The 18,157-nt window shown below is 42.4% G+C and overlaps 3 protein-coding genes and 1 non-coding gene across 9 annotated transcripts in view; 2 read left to right on the top strand and 2 right to left on the bottom strand.

Moving 5' to 3' along the window:
- The window catches only part of spag9b (sperm associated antigen 9b), a 29,123-nt gene extending 26,891 nt beyond the window's left edge, over positions 1–2,232 (bottom strand). For 3 of the 6 annotated variants that reach the window (XM_026350778.1, XM_026350775.1, XM_026350776.1), the window contains exon 1: positions 1,487–2,231. In XM_026350778.1, the coding sequence (XP_026206563.1) occupies positions 1,487–1,786 (300 nt within the window). In that variant the 5' untranslated portion in view covers positions 1,787–2,231. Of the gene's footprint in view, positions 1–1,486 lie in introns of all 6 variants that reach the window. The other 3 variants (XM_026350773.1, XM_026350774.1, XM_026350777.1) reach the window with 2 other exon arrangements.
- A 320-nt stretch (positions 2,233–2,552) lies between these two features.
- Positions 2,553–9,521, bottom strand: daglb (diacylglycerol lipase, beta). The gene is made up of 15 exons (XM_026351773.2): positions 8,760–9,521; positions 8,497–8,648; positions 7,900–8,074; positions 7,546–7,813; positions 7,332–7,454; positions 7,119–7,246; positions 6,855–6,981; positions 6,611–6,694; positions 5,951–6,028; positions 5,753–5,833; positions 5,162–5,289; positions 4,912–4,980; positions 4,475–4,547; positions 4,136–4,389; positions 2,553–3,700 (listed from the first exon to the last, which is right to left on the bottom strand). The coding sequence occupies exons 1-15, from the start codon at positions 8,852–8,854 to the stop codon at positions 3,505–3,507; spliced, it is 2,031 nt and encodes a 676-aa protein (XP_026207558.1). The 5' UTR covers positions 8,855–9,521; the 3' UTR covers positions 2,553–3,504.
- Positions 9,522–9,897: 376 nt separating this feature from the next.
- Positions 9,898–9,969, top strand: trnaq-cug. The gene has a single exon. It is a non-coding gene; the product is annotated as a tRNA-Gln (tRNA).
- A 194-nt stretch (positions 9,970–10,163) lies between these two features.
- Positions 10,164–11,689, top strand: mrpl58 (mitochondrial ribosomal protein L58). The gene is made up of 6 exons (XM_026351605.1): positions 10,164–10,319; positions 10,437–10,461; positions 10,552–10,611; positions 10,713–10,795; positions 10,918–11,087; positions 11,173–11,689. Exons 1-6 carry the CDS (start codon positions 10,164–10,166, stop codon positions 11,255–11,257), a joined length of 579 nt encoding a protein of 192 aa, XP_026207390.1. The 3' UTR covers positions 11,258–11,689.
- The last annotated feature ends 6,468 nt before the right edge of the window (positions 11,690–18,157 follow it).

The raw sequence follows: 18,157 nt of genomic DNA, 5'->3' as shown, positions 1-18,157 counted from the left end.
CATGTACACACATCACACTGATCCCAACACTGATAAAAAAATCTCTCTTCAAACCTGTGTTGCATTAAGGTTGGATTAAAAGCGTGCCGGCTGGAAAAATAATAAACCTGATTAAGTGCAAACCCCTGCAGCTCCGGGATATATGAGATGCTTGGCTGCTTATGTGTACAGTACACAGACATGGGAACCGGGGAGGCTTAAGAGGTTCAAGTAATAGAAAGAAATATAGAATCTCAAACCTTTTAGGTTTGTTTTCATTGTGCAGTTTAGTATTTTATAGAATTGTTATGTTGTGTGGTGGAAGTCCAGGAAGTACCATAGGCCTATGGTTTAGGGGGAACTCATTACACAGCCATATTAACAATAGGTACTGACAGTGTGAGGGAGAAGTAAACACAGGTGTACTGAAACCTGTTGCTGCCATGGAAATATCACAGGTTTAATGTCTGTCTATTTAAATGTATGGCAGCTCTCTTGGAAAATGAAGTGACAAAGCCACAAAAACAATCATAGCATTATAAAATAGACGCCTGAATCTTTACACAAACTAATAATCTAAAATAAGAAGATCCTGCAATATTCAACACACTTCAGAGTATTGTTCTTCTGTGGTAATAACATCAACATGCAAATGAAGTTTCATTTCAGACCCATTATGTCAGCGTGCTGATCCTAACAACAGCAAACTGTGTAACTGTCCAAAAACAGACTGTAGTGTAAGTGATGCTGAGCATGACTGTGAGTGCATCGCTCAATCAAATGACTGTGCTCATGCTTTTGCTTGAGGCAGGCTGTCATTAGACGTGACGCTGAACGTGATCACTGACATTCAAATGCATGATTGCTGGGAGCAGCAGCAAAGGAGCCACCTGACAAACAAATCACTGAGTTTGCACATGTATTAGGCTTGACTGAAGACGAATGGCACCGTCTAGTATTACAAGCTAAACTACCTTGGTGTACATTACTGTGGATCCCAAGAGCATCATCCATGGTGACAGCAACGTTAGCAATTTGATCGTCAGCAATTGTTGATATTAGCGTCCCACAGACGTGTTGTGTCCAATAAGGTCGCTTTATTCAACCATTCACCTGAAACTCATCCACCCCTCAGCAAATAGGAGCTGGAAATAAGACGTCAATTCACAGCGAATTTCGCTTGTTATTTGTTCATTTTTGCTGCACCTTAAAGTCTAACAATGAGCGGCTCAAAAAAGTGTGATTCTCACTCAAAACGGGCTTTGTGTGGAACAGTAATCATGCTGAATCAATGAATGCTTTACATTTATCATAAAAAGTATTAATCAATGTTGATATTCGCTGGTGTGTCGCTCTTTTTTTGAATCTTGACTCTTGAATAAAAGGGCCAGATTTTCGAGTGGAGTTTGGCGTTTCACCTCTACATACTAGAGCACATAATGCGAGCCCTTAATCTGTAATCCGCGTTATAAATTAGTTTAGTGAGTTGAGTTTGTGGGGAGCCCACCTCCTCTGCGTGTTTCCTCAGCGCCTTCTCTCGCTCATACTGGGTGACGAGCTGCTCGTTGTCCTCCTTCAGCAGCTCCAGGTCCACTTCGTGCTCCTGGTTGACAGCGAACACCGAGTCCAAGTTCTCCAACACGGCGACGACCAGCGGCATTAGCTCCTTCACCACGTCCTCGTCGTATTTCTCGATGAGCCGCTCAAACTCGCGGTAGATGGAGCTGGCCAACCCTGAGACCCGCTCGGACATCATGGTAGAGTTGCCGGAGTCGTCCTGATACAGGACTACGTCGTCCAGCTCCATGTTCTCGCCTCCACTTGCTCCGTCTTTCCCAGCTAACGTCTGTGAGCTAGCCGCAAGCTTCAGCTGGCCAGACGCGGTCCGCCTTAGTTTCAGCTCAGCAAACCCGGGTTTCTAAAACATAGCTCGAATGCTGTTTATCGTCCAGTAGAAATACTGTACTTAACAAACAAAGTGCGAGTCTCCTGGCGTACTTTAAAGGCTTGCTAGCCCAGCAGCTAGCGGTGCTGAGAAGTCTTCACCGGGCTCCTGATTAGTTTCCCCGTCCAACAGTTGAGCTCCTGCTGCTGCCTTCACGTGCTGTCGGAAAACTGCGGCGAACGCACAACCAAAAAGAAAACAGCACACAAACACACGAACATTAAAAAAAAATTGTTTTACAGTGGAATACAACAAGTGTGCAATGTTGCTAAGTATAGCGTGAGTGATAATAAATGATAGTGAACGGCTTATTAGTACGTACTGTTAAATAATTTCATCCGACTTGTTGCTCATATAGTCCGGCAGATGTGTGGCGTTTAAGGGGCGGAGATTAGCACGTGACAACTGAGGAAAACAAATATTTTGCGTCTTCATTATTAGGCGTAAAAGTGACGCGTTTCTGTTTTATGCACCACTTCTTTACCCCCAAACACTGATTTTTGCACAGATCTGAACTCGCAAATGCCACACGAAGTAGCTATGTCAGGATACCGTTTGTTTTTATCTCAGGGATCACAGGGATCATATTACTGTATATCCCTTCTTTTAGAAAAGTAAATCCAAACAGTTCTTTTCACAAAAGCTTTTATTTTCATCAGGGACTTATGATGTGAACAGTTATGCAGGCATAGTTGATGCAAAGTTATTACCTGAAAAAAATTGATAATATCCATGGCAAGTAAACAAGTTCCCACAAAATGGTTAAGTACAATCTTTCTACCTCATACATCTAGCGTGTTTATGCCAAACCCCATGCACAAGTCAAACTGCAGGAAAAAAATACTTACTGTAATCTCACTGCACTCTCCACTGACCGTCTGCAAAGAAACTCTATTGACACATTTCTTTCCCAGCAATGCATAGGCACGGTTCACCCTGATGTCTGAAGACGAACAACACAAACCAGGACGATTACTTTCACTACACAGTTAAGACTTAACGCTTCAGTCTACATTTGGAGGTAACAGTTGCCTCGTGTCATCACATCCTGGATCACACTGCTTGTCAGTTGTTGCCACGCATAAGGAAGACAAGATTGGATGCTTTTGAGTGATCCAGGTGGGCAGCCTCCACCAACAACACAGCACTCACGCTGACATAAAATGTAGATAACAAATAATCGGTTTTACTGCGGCACTGTCAAATATTGTACACAACGCACATTCAAAGATTATGGCATAAAGTTGTTCACTGAGAAACTCAGAGTTGAAATAACACACATATTTAAATTAAATAATTAAAAGTGCAAATTAACAAACAACTCTTTGTGCTCCAACAGGTCATTCACTGCTAAATCTCTGTGGTTTTTAAATCTCACAATCAAGTTCTAATGTAAATGCTTGAGAAGCCTCATAATCAGGCTTGGGACCAAAGTTTTCATGATGGAACTTGGGATAAGAGAGGGTTTGGAAAGGACAAGTGAAGTGCTCAAAACGACCTTTTGTGGAGAGAAATCAGCTCAGAGAAAACAGCTTAGGCTTAACATAGAGGATAAGGAGTCCACCTCTGTACGCTAGATTTCAGACAGTATTGTGCTGGCTGTCGTTTAAAGCCGACGGGCAGAGAAGGAAGGGCCTCTCGCTGGTCAGACTGTTGAGTGCTCGAAGCACAGCGTCAGGCATGTGATCCGTGAGCATCTTGGGGCTGATCAAAATGCTCCTGAACGCCATTTCATTGGACCACTCTGCACGGTACCTGACCTGGGAAAAACAGGATCTGAAGCGAGAGAGGGAGAAAGAAGAGGTTCAGTCCATACGTCTGCAGAGAGTCCATTTAGAGCCTCGTGGGCTTCAGAGGTGATAAAATTTACATCCACCACAGCAAACACACTGACATGGAAACTATGAAGTGGCATTTAGGTCTTTTTCTATCTGTCATTAATCCATTTCACAGTTCAGACTGTATGTTTCTGTCTGGACCCTACTGGAGCACGAGAGCGTGGCGGTTGAACCCAACCTGAACCTGCCAAGCGTATTGTGTTTCAAGTCTGAACCTGAACCCACAGTTGAGTTTGTGCAGTTTTTTTATCCAGAAGGAACATAGCCACCTGATGATTTGAATTTTTTATAGCATTTTAAATTAGATTAAAGAAGAAGCATGTGGTCTGTCTCGTAATAGAAAAATATTTATGAATCATTTGCAGACACACACCTCCGTGACGGCCCATCTTCTGTGATGTGCAGAACGCGCCCGGGCAAGAACAGTGGTAAGTGGGTGGCCGTGTGGGCGGGCGAATCATCTGACGCAAAGCTCTGATAGGATGACGATGGACGAATGATCAGAGACTCCTCCCCGAGCAGCGGGTGGCTCAGCTCCTGCGCCCTCCTGTCGTCCATCTCCGTGGGGAAGTCATCTGGGCTCCCTCCAAACAGCTCATACCAACATCCCTGCAGCAGGATGCGGTACTGCAACACACATAGAAAATATATTCAGTTACTAGATTATTAGGCTCAAAGCTATGCCTGTGCCAGAGCTCTGAGTGATTCTCACTTTGGGCTTATTGCAGTTTGAAACCATTTTCAGAATCCGTCTCTTCAGATCCTCCATATTAGGAATGCTCAATCTGTAAAAGAAGAAGAAAATCACAGTGACTAAAAGGCAAAGAAACTACTGCAAAGGAAAAACGCAAAAGAAAACGGAGCATGTGAGTTGCATTCAAGTTCTACTTCTCTGAGTAATAACAGGGAAGAGCCAAATATAGAGGCTACATCACAGAGTAGTCTATAATAGTCTGTACACCACAGCATTTTCATGCTGGCCTTGTGAAGACAGCAGTGCTGCTGACACACAAACGTGTATTTATCCACAGTGATTCACACTCAATCCTGTCCATAAATCAAACTGCTCAGAGAATCTAACAAGTAGTTCTTACTTTGATAAAAAAAAGTTACTTCTTATACTGCAGCTGTGAAGAAAACAACTCTTACCTGGGGACTAAATCCTTGCCCAGCACAACTGACACCACAAAGTCCTTGGAGTAATCTGCTAAGGCTTTACTGCACACATACACAACAAAAACAGTTACAATGTCCAGTAATGGACATTTAAAATCAAACACTGTGTTTTAAATTATAATGAAGAAGAACAAGAAATTGATCAAACTGATGTAATCAGTTCCTTTAATAAGCAGTTTGCTGTAACACCTCACCTTCAAAGCACATGAGCTTAGTTTCTTACCTCAGGAGTCCCCCTGGTGGTGAGAATGAGTAGCACTGCAGAGTGGGGAAGGAGCTGCGCAACAGAATGGCCAGCAGTGCAGCTGTGCCAGCACCCAGACTGTGACCAGTGATGACCAGTTTATACTCCTACAGACAGAGAAATGTGCCGTGGCACCGGATTATTCATAATGTATTTCCACTGCAAAGCTGATGTTATTTCTTCCCCTAAATATCACAACTTAATGAGAAACCTGCCTTGAAAAGAAATCTGTAATAATGGTCAAAGGTACTATGTCTTAAATTGTGATTACACTGATTTTCAACTTACATCCTATGGTTTTAGTTTGGGTGAGTATATGTATATGAATGGTGTTAAACATCCCCTCTCTACCCTATATTTAAAGATTGAGATATCATCTAGACACGCATTTTTGTTTTGTTTCATGTTTTAATTGAGCAGTGTTGCACACAGCACATCTCACACCTGTTTTAGTCTGCTGCATTTTTGTTTTTGTTTTTTTGTTTCCGCTTCACTGTCTTACATTTTGCTAACTACATAACTGCATTATCTAGTTGAGAAGTATCTTTCCATCGTACTACTGCTTCTTACCGGAGCAATAGAGAAAGCCTGGTTAAGGATACCATCGTTGACCAGCTTCTTGTAGATGTAACCTGCCGCCTGGCACATGCCCTGCATAGGTCAGGGACACAGCAGCATTAGTCTCTACTGAAACACACACTTCACACATCTGGGTCTTCTATGTAAGACAGCTACGACTGTCTACAAAGTGTTTCAAAGAACGTTCACCTTGTGAGCGTAGCAGGCTCCAGACACTCCTTCTATAGGCAGGTTCTCACACTCAGCAGACAGGTCAGTCAGAACATCCTGTGGGACACACACAATGTGTGCCATGATGTAAGACAAACTACAAACTTACTTACACAATAATAAATGTGGGAAGTGAAAGTCAGAAGCTATATATTGAATATTTTTGGTACTGAATGAAATGACATCTGTGTTCTGCACTGATACACTCCTACACAAACGCCCTCACAAACTTCCTTCTGAGACCTCTCTTTGACATGGCATGACATCAGATGTAGATCAAGTGGCATCTATATTTATCTGTCTGTATCCTATCAGTTTCTATTCCATCAGAGCTCAACCAAGGACACAAATACAAATTTTGCGAGTACACTTTCATAAAAAAAAACAGAAAGATGTGGGTCTTTCTGTTTTTTCTGTTTTAACTTTTCTGTCTTGTATTAGGGAACAAACAAATTTTATCCCTATCGATAAAACGCATTATATTTTTTGTAAATAAACATATACATTAAAATAAAAAAGCAAATGTAAATTAGCAGTCTAACAGCATTCGATTCATGACAAGAAATATGCCTAAACTGAGAGAAAAAGAAAAACTATTTTAAAAAGTCACTAACAAACTTAGTGCTTTTCCCAGCTCACCTTCAGTGACAGTGTTCCTCTGACAGCCACAAGAACAGCTTCTTTCTTATGATCCAGAGCCACGAAGAAGGGGATCTCATAGATCTGTAACAAAGCCAGGTCGCTTACATTATTAACTGGATCTCGACGAACAGTTTGAATTACTCACCCTATCGGTCTGGTGGTGACCACTGAGAAATTCAACTGAGAAAAAACATGGAAATAAAGCAGTCGTCCTTAAGTAGTCAAGTAGTCATATTCCTACCTGATTGTGAAAGCTGACATAGATGAAGTCTCTGTATTGTAAACCAGTGGTCTGCAGGATGGATGAGAAGTGACAGCCCAGGTGATCTCCTCCGACGACTTCATACTCAGCTGCACGACTTCTGCAGCTGACACACATTTTTCAGATTTGGGTTACTGAACATATTGGGTCTTTAACTTTTCTCTTTGCTTGAATGCTTATTGAAAAGTAGAATTCTCTATCTTATAGTATTAATGACTCAGATATGTAAAGAATACATCTTACCAGTCTCCACTAAGTTTACATGGACCAGTAAGGAGGTTGGAAAATATGTACAAGGGCCAACCATAGGCCGCTGCAGCAAACTGCATACAATGAGCTGCTTTCTCCAACTCTGCCTCCAAATCTTCTTCCTTAAAACAGTCAAATATTTAGAAGTAAGAAAAGCATATTTAAAGCTTAGGCATGACTGAGAAGTTTGATGACACTAACACTTACAATAGGAGAGGAGGGACTGTGAGAAACTATAACACTTGGGTCTCTGCTCTGTTCCATCTTATCCTGCTCCTGGTGCAACAGAGCCAAGCCAGCTGCTATGTCACTGGGAACCAGATCAGTGTCCTGCAAAGCATAAAATGTACCAGAGAGCTAATTGACTAACTGTCTGATGTAAGTGATGGCGCAGACAAAAAGATTTTAATTTTACTCTTACAGAGAAGAATCCGCTGAAAAGCTGTGCGATGCTGGAGAACGCTGCTCGGTGGCTTTCATCCTGCGGAAGACAACAGCACAGGAGCCGCAGCCTGCACTCCCACACCTTGTCGGCCACAGAGCGGGCTGTAGAGAAGAATTGAGAGCCCTCACTGCTCTCCAAGTCTCGTACCCCAAGTGGCTCCATGGCTGAGGGCTGGCGACGGCGGCTGCCCAGTGGATCGAAAACAAACACCACGCCCACCGCTGTGAAGAGCAGGATGATCCAGCTGTTGTGATGAAAGAAGGAGGATACTGGATCAAAACAACTTTTTAATTAATTCCAAAATGATGACCTTAGCTCCAAGCAACGCACCTGGCAATCACTGCTGCAATGACAGCAACCACTGTGGCAGGATCGCACCCCTTGCTGTCATCAGACACCCAGACAGCTCCCAGACAGGCCCACACCAGCTCAGGTATGTACAAGAGAGCTCGCAGATACACCAGTGCGGGTATAGATCGCCGTGGGCCGGAGTTTGTAATGGTCCCTGAGCACCAATAATAAAAAAATATACAGTATGATAACTACTGACACTACATAAAATACAATTGTCAACCATAAGACTACTATAAATACACTATACAGCGTACACTATACTGGCGAAGACAGGTTTCCTTTCTTCCTTGCTTTCAACTGTTGCAAGAATGAAGCATCACGCGTGTGTATTTATTGCCGTGTGTGCATTTAAAAAAGGTACAATCCATGAACTTTTGCAGTGTTTCCTACCAGTTTCTTAAAAGCTGTGTTGTGTAAAGAAACAACTGTTGTGCAATTTCCTGCACTGTATCTAAATGAGAAAACAGTATTTTATACTATTGCTCATGTGGGTAGAAATATGTTGTTTCAGTCACTAGAAGTGTTCTTTATATACTTTGTTCACAAAACTTTAAAGTAAGTTAATTAATTTACCTTGGGCACTGACATAGACAATAGCACATAATGACAGGATGATGAGTGCCAGCACAACCAACAATCCAACCAGGTAGGTGTGAAGAACGCCTCTCCCATTACAATCAAAATGGCCCTTATGATGAGTGTACAGGATCATGGTGCCAATCCACCTGAGGAAAAACGGCAGCAGGGAAAAAAGACAAGAGTCACTGTCTAATACTATTATATCTAATGAGTTAGACTTAATGAATCACTGACATTGATAAAGGTAAACAACATACCATAGTACACGCACGAACAGCTCCACGGCGCCGGGGAAAACAAGGTCGTCACTGGCGATCCCCCAGCGCCGACCAAACACCACCATTCCAGGCATTTTGCAGGGAAACTAGCTGACGTTTCTCTCCTTTAGTGGTAATCTTTCCCCCACTATGAAGTGGATATGGTTCTCTTGAGCAATAGACACTTCACGTGATGCATGACTTCACTGCTACAGCACTACAGCCCCACTCAGCGGCATCGGCATTCACCCATTGTTACATTTTACTTTCCAGTGTTGTTTAAGTAACGTTAGTCAAAGTTATCTGCTAACAGTGTGAGCTAGCTAGCTAAAAGCTTACTGGTAAGGGTACGGTTGAGCTTACATTAGTCTGCACATGGGCGTGTTCACTGACTAATGTTGCCCAATTTAACGTTGGTTAGGGATACCCCCGCTATAATTTAAAGTCATATACGGTGTTCTAGTTGGTACTTATCGACACGTAGCTCGACTAAAATAATTCAATGTTACTGATGCAGTTAATGACAGCTAACACAATGTATACGTTACCTTAAGCGTTAGCTAAAAAGACTCGAGAATAAGCTATTCCAATAGAACGACCGTTAGCTGATAAGGACTATTATTGTGTGGCTAGGAATAAATCAATATCTTACAAAAGAACCGATATAGTGTATTGATAATAAGTTTAGCTAACATAAAACATGGCTGAACCCCGAAATTTCGCTTTTGTTATGTTCGGAAATCAGCCGTGTCCGTCCGTTGATCACGCCCAATTGCAACAGGCAAACCTTATGCAAAGGTTCCGCTTTGCTCAGCCCCATTCTTTGCCCCGGAGTGTCGGTGTGTAACTACAGTAATAAAAAAAAAATTACAATGAAGAAAGGTAATTCTTAGTCATACTTATTTTAGCTTTGGTTATAGTCTGTATCATTTGCATGTCGTGTTCATAAATGTGTGCATACATAAAGAATATGTACTAAAATACATGCATAAATAAAAATGCTTGAATCAAATATTTAATAAATATATTCTGATATAAACATACAAACGGTCCTAAAACAGTAAAAAGTGATTAAGATCAATAAATACTCGGTTGATTATATATTGATATAGACTATTTTCGTGGCTGGGTTCTATGTGGTTCCATGGTGTAATGGTTAGCACTCTGGACTCTGAATCCAGCGATCCGAGTTCAAATCTCGGTGGAACCTGAGTTTATTTTCCTGCATCATACAAGGTTAATGTATTATTATTTACTTTTAATATAAACCACTGCCCGCTTGGGAAGTGTGCACGTTTAGCAGTTACTTATTAAAACCTTCAAGCGTTGTATGTCAGCGGATGATTATGTATGTAGGTCTACAGCGGATGATACGTTTACGTCACGTCCAAACGTCATAGTAAAATGGCGGCCCACGTAGCGCGGCGCTGTTATTTACTTTGTCGTGGTGCGGGGTTAAACGCGATTCAACATCATGTAAAACGAAATAGTGTCGGAATAAATAACAGCACTTTACAGCCGAGTGTGAGCTACGGGACCCGCGACACAGACAGCACTCAGGTCAGTCGAAAACATTATTAAAGGGGCTGTTAATGGATCTAATGGTACTATGCACTGTGCTACGAGCCACTTGTGTCCTCGATGCACTGTCAAGTAATGTTTGTTTCTTTTTTTCAGGACACTCAGGTGCACATTCCAGTGGGTAAATATAACATTTTTACGCAGAAACCCAATGCTACTTTCTGATTTAGTATTTTTCATCCGTGTGTGTTTTTTCTGTGTGTGTTCTTAGATCGACTGACAGTATCTTACAGCAGAAGCAGTGGTCCTGGGGGTCAGAATGTCAATAAAGGTACATCAACTTTGTTATACAGAAAATAGTATATGCACTGAAGTGATAGCTTAAGGATGCTTGAGATCTGATGTCCAGATTGATGACACTTCAATCCACAGTCAGCACCAAAGCAGAGGTCCGATTCCATGTGCAAACGGCAGACTGGATCCCAGAAGATGTTCGACAGAAAGTCTTTGAAAAGGTTGGTTTTCCTGTGCTGTTAGAACACTCTTGCTCTTACCCAAAGTTATTCATTGACCTATGGGTTTGCTCATATTTCATTTTCAAAACTGTAACTACTGAGGCCATTGTATTGATTTTCAGAACAAAAAACGCATCAACAAGGCCGGCGAGCTGCTGGTGACCTCAGAGCTGAGCAGGAGTCAGCAAAGAAACCTCTCTGACTGTTTACAGAAGATTTCCGCCATCATAGCTGAGGCCAGCGAGAAGCCTCATGAACCAACAGCAGAAGACATAGCTCTTAGAGCAGCCAGGTATTTCCTAACGTGAGAGTACATTGTTTTTATGTCCACCTTAATTAAAAATGTCTTATGTGTCTGTGTGAAATGTGTTGTGCAGGTTAGAAAAGAGAAACAAGGAGCGACTCAAACAGAAGAAGATCTATTCAGCAATCAAGCAGGGCAGACGAGTTGATTTTGACTAATTGAAGGACTATTTTCTTGCATTGTTGAAAGACATTCTGGGTAAAGTAGGTAATCATGCAAGCGCTGTGCATCACATGTAAAAAATGAATGATAAACAAAAAAGAATATAAACCATCCCTACAGCTACACCACAACATCTGATGCAGAAGGAAAGATTTTTGGTAAGAAGGAAAAGTTAGTATTCCTCCTGCCCTGAATGAGACGTCAGTGAATAAGCCAGGACGTCCTCTGTACATGGGTACTGATTTCAACGCATTAGGCTATGTGGTGACTGAAATGGAGAGGAGAGATACGTGTCCTCAACAGATGGTTGAGGATGCTGAGACTGTTGGATCATCAGTTTTCCTTTTTATATATAGTATATTGAATTCTGCATAGCACATGATATTATAGGCTATTTAATGACTTTGTAATAAAAACATAGAAACTTCTATTTGTTGGATTCTCCATTAACACCTAAACCTATAAGCCTTTGTGTGTAAAAGTCGCAACACTAGAATCGGTAAAATTACCGAACACTCTAAGTCAGACTTTAAGTATTGATATGATGACCTGACACGTTTAGACTCCATCTACCATCTCCTGCGCTCTCTGAAAGCAGAGGCAACAAGAGACGCGACAGTGTTGATGAACGAGCGCCGCCACGTACGCTGCAGGCAGCGTGAAGAATTGCACCATAACTTCACCTGGATCACAGAATGTTTATAGACAAGAACCACAGCAGCCTCCATGTATATAAATATATATACACGTGTATATATTTGAAAACTGTTTCAGTGAAACAGAGCCTCCACGAATATGGTAGCTGCATTTTCTAATCTAATAAATCCTGACGATTTCCGTGTTACTGGATTTCAAACAGTAATATGCTCCACACGTCTGAGACAACAGAAGTGAAAAGAACATCATATATGGACATAATGTACATGTTGTACTCAGGGTTAAGTGACTCAGGTAGATGTAGCCTGGACAACAAAGGTGAGAAATAAAATCCGCAAGGAGAGAAAAGGTTGATGTGCTGTACAAAGATTTTAAATCGGTAAAATAGAGTTTTGTGGCATAAACATTTAGACGATGTATTATTCAAAGCGGTGTGATCCACCTGCAGCTGCATTTTACTACGAGCTCTATTTGTAAGACTTTGCTGTTGGGGTGCTGTGGCTCTGGAGGTAGCAGCTGTCAATCAACCGCGACAGCGTCTGAAAATTGAGCTGATACGTCTCGAGTGACGTCACGAGAGACGCCATTTAGAACCCAAATCCGAGGTTATAAATAGAAGGTGAATCCATCAGTTCAGTACAGGACTCCTCCTGTCTCCGGAGTCCCGGAGACAACCAAAGCTGGAGGACCCCCCGGTGCTCTGCAAGGATCGTGTTGATCGACGTGTCAACACGGGGTGTGCAGAGTTTCCTGAACAGTACCGGCCTGAGAGGACGATTACAGGCTTGGGGGATCCGATGCTCAAGGTCATAGTTGGAGGGACTCCAGGAGGAGAAAGTGCACATCAAGACTGGAAACAACTCGAACATCTTTCAACTGTTACATCATGTGCAACATATTTTCATATTTATTACCATTTATGAACAGCTTAGATGAAAAGTGGAGCTGCTTACAGCAGATTACACACTCTGTGGCTCTTAACTAGTGTGCAGACAACTATTTCATTTGGATAAAATATGGTTTCCAAATACCTTAAACTGTAGCCACACACATCCATCTCAGTTCTGACCTGGTAAAGCTTAACCCATTACAACCTAGACCCATTTCTACTGACACGAAAATGATATGTGATATGAAACAAACCAAATAGTCCACGTGGAACACATTTGTTGAAGTGTTGGGGCCACCCCATGAAGAGGAGTGTACTACACCCTAATTATACCTGGGTAAGAACACATACTCCTATTGAAAAAGCTAATTATCCTGCACAAAAACATATACAGTGCTCCATGTTGCATGATGCGCTGCCAGACGGGACACAGTTTAAATAAAAACAGAAAATGAATAAATACAAATTGAAACAAAAACGTGTTTGACACACCTGTGTCGTCTTTCTTTATTTTGTTTGATTGTTTGTTTGTTTTTTGGGTTCTTATGGGTTCAGTGACAGGTAGGATCTTCTGCTTCTAATATAAAAATATCGACTGCTCATGAAAACAGACGCAACAAGAGACGCAACAGTGTTGATGAACGAGCGCCGCCACGTACGCTGCAGGCAGCGTGAGGAATTGCACCATAACTTCACCTGGATCACAGAATGTTTATAGACAAGAACCACAGCAGCCTCCATGTATATAAATATATATACACGTGTATATATTTGAAAACTGTTTCAGTGAAACAGAGCCTCCACGAACATGATAGCTGCATTTTCAAAACTAATAAATCTTGGAGATTTCCGTGTTACTGCATTTCAAACAGTAATATGCTCCACACGTCTGAGACAACAGAAGTGAAAAGAACATCATATATGGACATAATGTACATGTTGTACTCAGGGTTAAGTGACTCAGGTAGATGTAGCCGGGACAACAAAGGTGAGAAAAAAATCCGCAAGGAGAGAAAAGGTTGATGTGCTGTACAAAGATTTTAAATCGGTAAAATAGAGTTTTGTGGCATAAACATTTAGACGATGTATTATTCAAAGCGGTGTGATCCACCTGCAGCTGTCAGAAGTTACGGATCATCAAGAATCACAGTGAACATCACTGGATGATTAGTGCATTTTACTACGAGCTCTATTTGTAAGACTTTGCTGTTGGGGTGCTGTGGCTCTGGAGGTAGCAGCTGTCAATCAACCGCGACAGCGTCTGAAAATTGAGCGGCGACGTCTCGAGTGACGTCACGAGTGACGCCATTTAGAACCCAAAACCGAGGTTATAAATAGAAGGCGAATCCATCAGTTTAGTACAGCACCTCTCCTCTCTCCGGAGTCCCGGAGACACTCAAAGCTGGAGAACCCCCCGGTGCTCTGCAAGGATCGTGTAGATGGACGTGTCAACACGGGGTGTGCAGAGACTTGGGGGATCCGATGCTAGAGGTCAAAGCTGGAGAACCCCCCGGTGCTCTGCAAGGATCGTGTTGATGGACGTGTCAACACGGGGTGTGCAGAGACTTGGGGGATCCGATGCTAGAGGGACTCTCGGTGGAGGAAGTGCTCTCTCTCTCTCTCTCTCTCTCTCTCTCTCTCTCTCTCTCTCTCTCTCTTTCTCTCTCTATCTCTCTCTTTCCCCCTGTCTGACCCCCACTCCAACCCCCGCCCTCATTTACTTTACCTGTCTCCCCTGTCCTCTGCTCCGCCCTCTGTCCCAGTCTTTAATAGAGACACAACCTCTGTGTTGTGTTCACATCAAACCTGTGCTGTGTTACACAGCTCGTAGAAAACTGATGAACATACAGTACATGCACCTGGAGACTGGAAACAACTCGAACATCTTTCAACGGTTACATCATGTGCAACATATTTTCATATTTACTACCATTTATGAACAGCTTAGATGAAAAGTGGAGTTGCTTACAGCAGATTACACACTCTGTGGCTCTTAAGTAGTGTGCAGACAACTATTTCATTTGGATAAAATATGGTTTCCAAATACCTTAAACTGTAGCCACACACATCCGTCTCAGTTCTGACCAGGTGAAGCTTAACCCATTACAACCTAGACCCATTTCTACTGAAAGGAAAATGATATGGGATATGAAACAAACTAACTAGTCCACGTGGAACACATTTGTTGAAGTGTTGGGGCCACCCCATGAAGAGCAGTGTACACATACTCCTATTGAAAAAGCTAATTATCCTGCACAAAAACATATACAGTGCTCCATGTTGAATGCTGCGCTGCCAGACAGGACACAGTTTAAATAAAAACAGAAAATGAATAAATACAAATTGAAACAAAAACGTGTTTGACACACCTGTGTCGTCTTTCTTTATTTTGTTTTATTGTTTGTTTGTTTTTTTGGGTTCTTATGGGTTCAGTGACAGGTAGGATCTTCTGCCTCTAATTTAAAAATATCGACTGCTCATGAAAACAGACGCAACAAGAGACGCAACAGTGTTGATGAACGAGCGCCGCCACGTACGCTGCAGGCAGCGTGAGGAATTGCACCATAACTTCACCTAGATCACAGAATGTTTATAGACAAGAACCACAGCAGCCTCCATGTATATAAATATATATACACGTGTATATATTTGAAAACTGTTTCAGTGAAACAGAGCCTCCACGAATATGGTAGCTGCATTTTCTAATCTAATAAATCCTGACGATTTCCGTGTTACTGGATTTCAAACAGTAATATGCTCCACACGTCTGAGACAATAGAAGTGAAAAGAACATCATATATGGACATAATGTACATGTTGTACTCAGGGTTAAGTGACTCAGGTAGATGTAGCCGGGACAACAAAGGTGAGAAAAAAATCCGCAAGGAGAGAAAAGGTTGATGTGCTGTACAAATATTTTAAATCGGTAAGATAGAGTTTTGTGGCATAAACATTTAGACGATGTATTATTCAAAGCGGTGTGATCCACCTGCAGCTGCATTTTACTATGAGCTCTATTTGTAAGACTTTGCTGTTGGGGTGCTGTGGCTCTGGAGGTAGCAGCTGTCAATCAACCGCGACAGCGTCTGAAAATTGAGCTGATACGTCTCGAGTGACGTCACGAGTGACGCCATTTAGAACCCAAATCCGAGGTTATAAATAGAAGGTGAATCCATCAGTTTAGTACAGCACTCCTCCTGTCTCTGGAGTCCCGGAGACAACCAAAGCTGGAGGACCCCCCGGTGCTCTGCAAGGATCGTGTTGATCGACGTGTCAACACGGGGTGTGCAGAGTCTCCTGAACAGTACCGGCCTGAGAGGACGATTACAGGCTTGGGGGATCCGATGCTCAAGGTCATAGTTGGAGGGACTCCAGGAGGAGAAAGTGCACATCAAGACTGGAAACAACTCGAACATCTTTCAACGGTTACATCATGTGCAACATATTTTCATATTTACTACCATTTATGTACAGCTTAGATGAAAAGTGGAGCTGCTTACAGCAGATTACACACTCTGTGGCTCTTAACTAGTGTGCAGACAACTATTTCATTTGGATAAAATATGGTTTCCAAATACCTTAAACTGTAGCCACACACATCCATCTCAGTTCTGACCTGGTAAAGCTTAACCCATTACAACCTAGACCCATTTCTACTGACACGAAAATGATATGTGATATGAAACAAACCAAATAGTCCACGTGGAACACATTTGTTGAAGTGTTGGGGCCACCCCATGAAGAGGAGTGTACTACACCCTAATTATACCTGGGTAAGAACACATACTCCTATTGAAAAAGCTAATTATCCTGCACAAAAACATATACAGTGCTCCATGTTGCATGATGCGCTGCCAGACGGGACACAGTTTAAATAAAAACAGAAAATGAATAAATACAAATTGAAACAAAAACGTGTTTGACACACCTGTGTCGTCTTTCTTTATTTTGTTTGATTGTTTGTTTGTTTTTTTGGGTTCTTATGGGTTCAGTGACAGGTAGGATCTTCTGCTTCTAATTAAAAAATATCGACTGCTCATGAAAACAGACGCAACAAGAGACGCAACAGTGTTGATGAACGAGCGCCGCCACGTACGCTGCAGGCAGCGTGAGGAATTGCACCATAACTTCACCTGGATCACAGAATGTTTATAGACAAGAACCACAGCAGCCTCCATGTATATAAATATATATACACGTGTATATATTTGAAAACTGTTTCAGTGAAACAGAGCCTCCACGAACATGATAGCTGCATTTTCAAAACTAATAAATCTTGGAGATTTCAGTGTTACTGGATTTCAAACAGTAATATGCTCCACACGTCTGAGACAATAGAAGTGAAAAGAACATCATATATGGACATAATGTACATGTTGTACTCAGGGTTAAGTGACTCAGGTAGATGTAGCCGGGACAACAAAGGTGAGAAAAAAATCCGCAAGGAGAGAAAAGGTTGATGTGCTGTACAAAGATTTTAAATCGGTAAAATAGAGTTTTGTGGCATAAACATTTAGACAATTTATTATTCAAAGCGGTGTGATCCACCTGCTGCTGTCAGAAGTTACGGATCATCAAGAATCACAGTGAACATCACTGGATGATTAGTGCATTTTACTATGAGCTCTATTTGTAAGACTTTGCTGTTGGGGTGCTGTGGCTCTGGAGGTAGCAGCTGTCAATCAACCGCGACAGCGTCTGAAAATTGAGCGGCGACGTCTCGAGTGACGTCACGAGTGACGCCATTTAGAACCCAAAACCGAGGTTATAAATAGAAGGCGAATCCATCAGTTTAGTACAGCACCTCTCCTCTCTCCGGAGTCCCGGAGACACTCAAAGCTGGAGAACCCCCCGGTGCTCTGCAAGGATCGTGTTGATGGACGTGTCAACACGGGGTGTGCAGAGACTTGGGGGATCCGATGCTAGAGGTCAAAGCTGGAGAACCCCCCGGTGCTCTGCAAGGATCGTGTTGATGGACGTGTCAACACGGGGTGTGCAGAGACTTGGGGGATCCGATGCTAGAGGGACTCTCGGTGGAGGAAGTGCTCTCTCTCTCTCTCTCTCTCTCTCTCTCTTTCTCTCTCTATCTCTCTCTCTTTCCCCCTGTCTGACCCCCACTCCAACCCCCGCCCTCATTTACTTTACCTGTCTCCCCTGTCCTCTGCTCCGCCCTCTGTCCCAGTCTTTAATAGAGACACAACCTCTGTGTTGTGTTCACATCAAACCTGTGCTGTGTTACACAGCTCGTAGAAAACTGATGAACATACAGTACATGCACCTGGAGACTGGAAACAACTCGAACATCTTTCAACTGTTACATCATGTGCAACATATTTTCATATTTACTACC

Source organism: Anabas testudineus, chromosome 19, assembly GCF_900324465.2.
Source record: "Anabas testudineus chromosome 19, fAnaTes1.2, whole genome shotgun sequence".
NCBI classification, from domain to species: domain Eukaryota; kingdom Metazoa; phylum Chordata; class Actinopteri; order Anabantiformes; family Anabantidae; genus Anabas; species Anabas testudineus.
The sequence above is the reverse complement of the archived record's forward strand: the minus strand, read 5'-3'. Positions and strand labels throughout refer to the sequence as shown.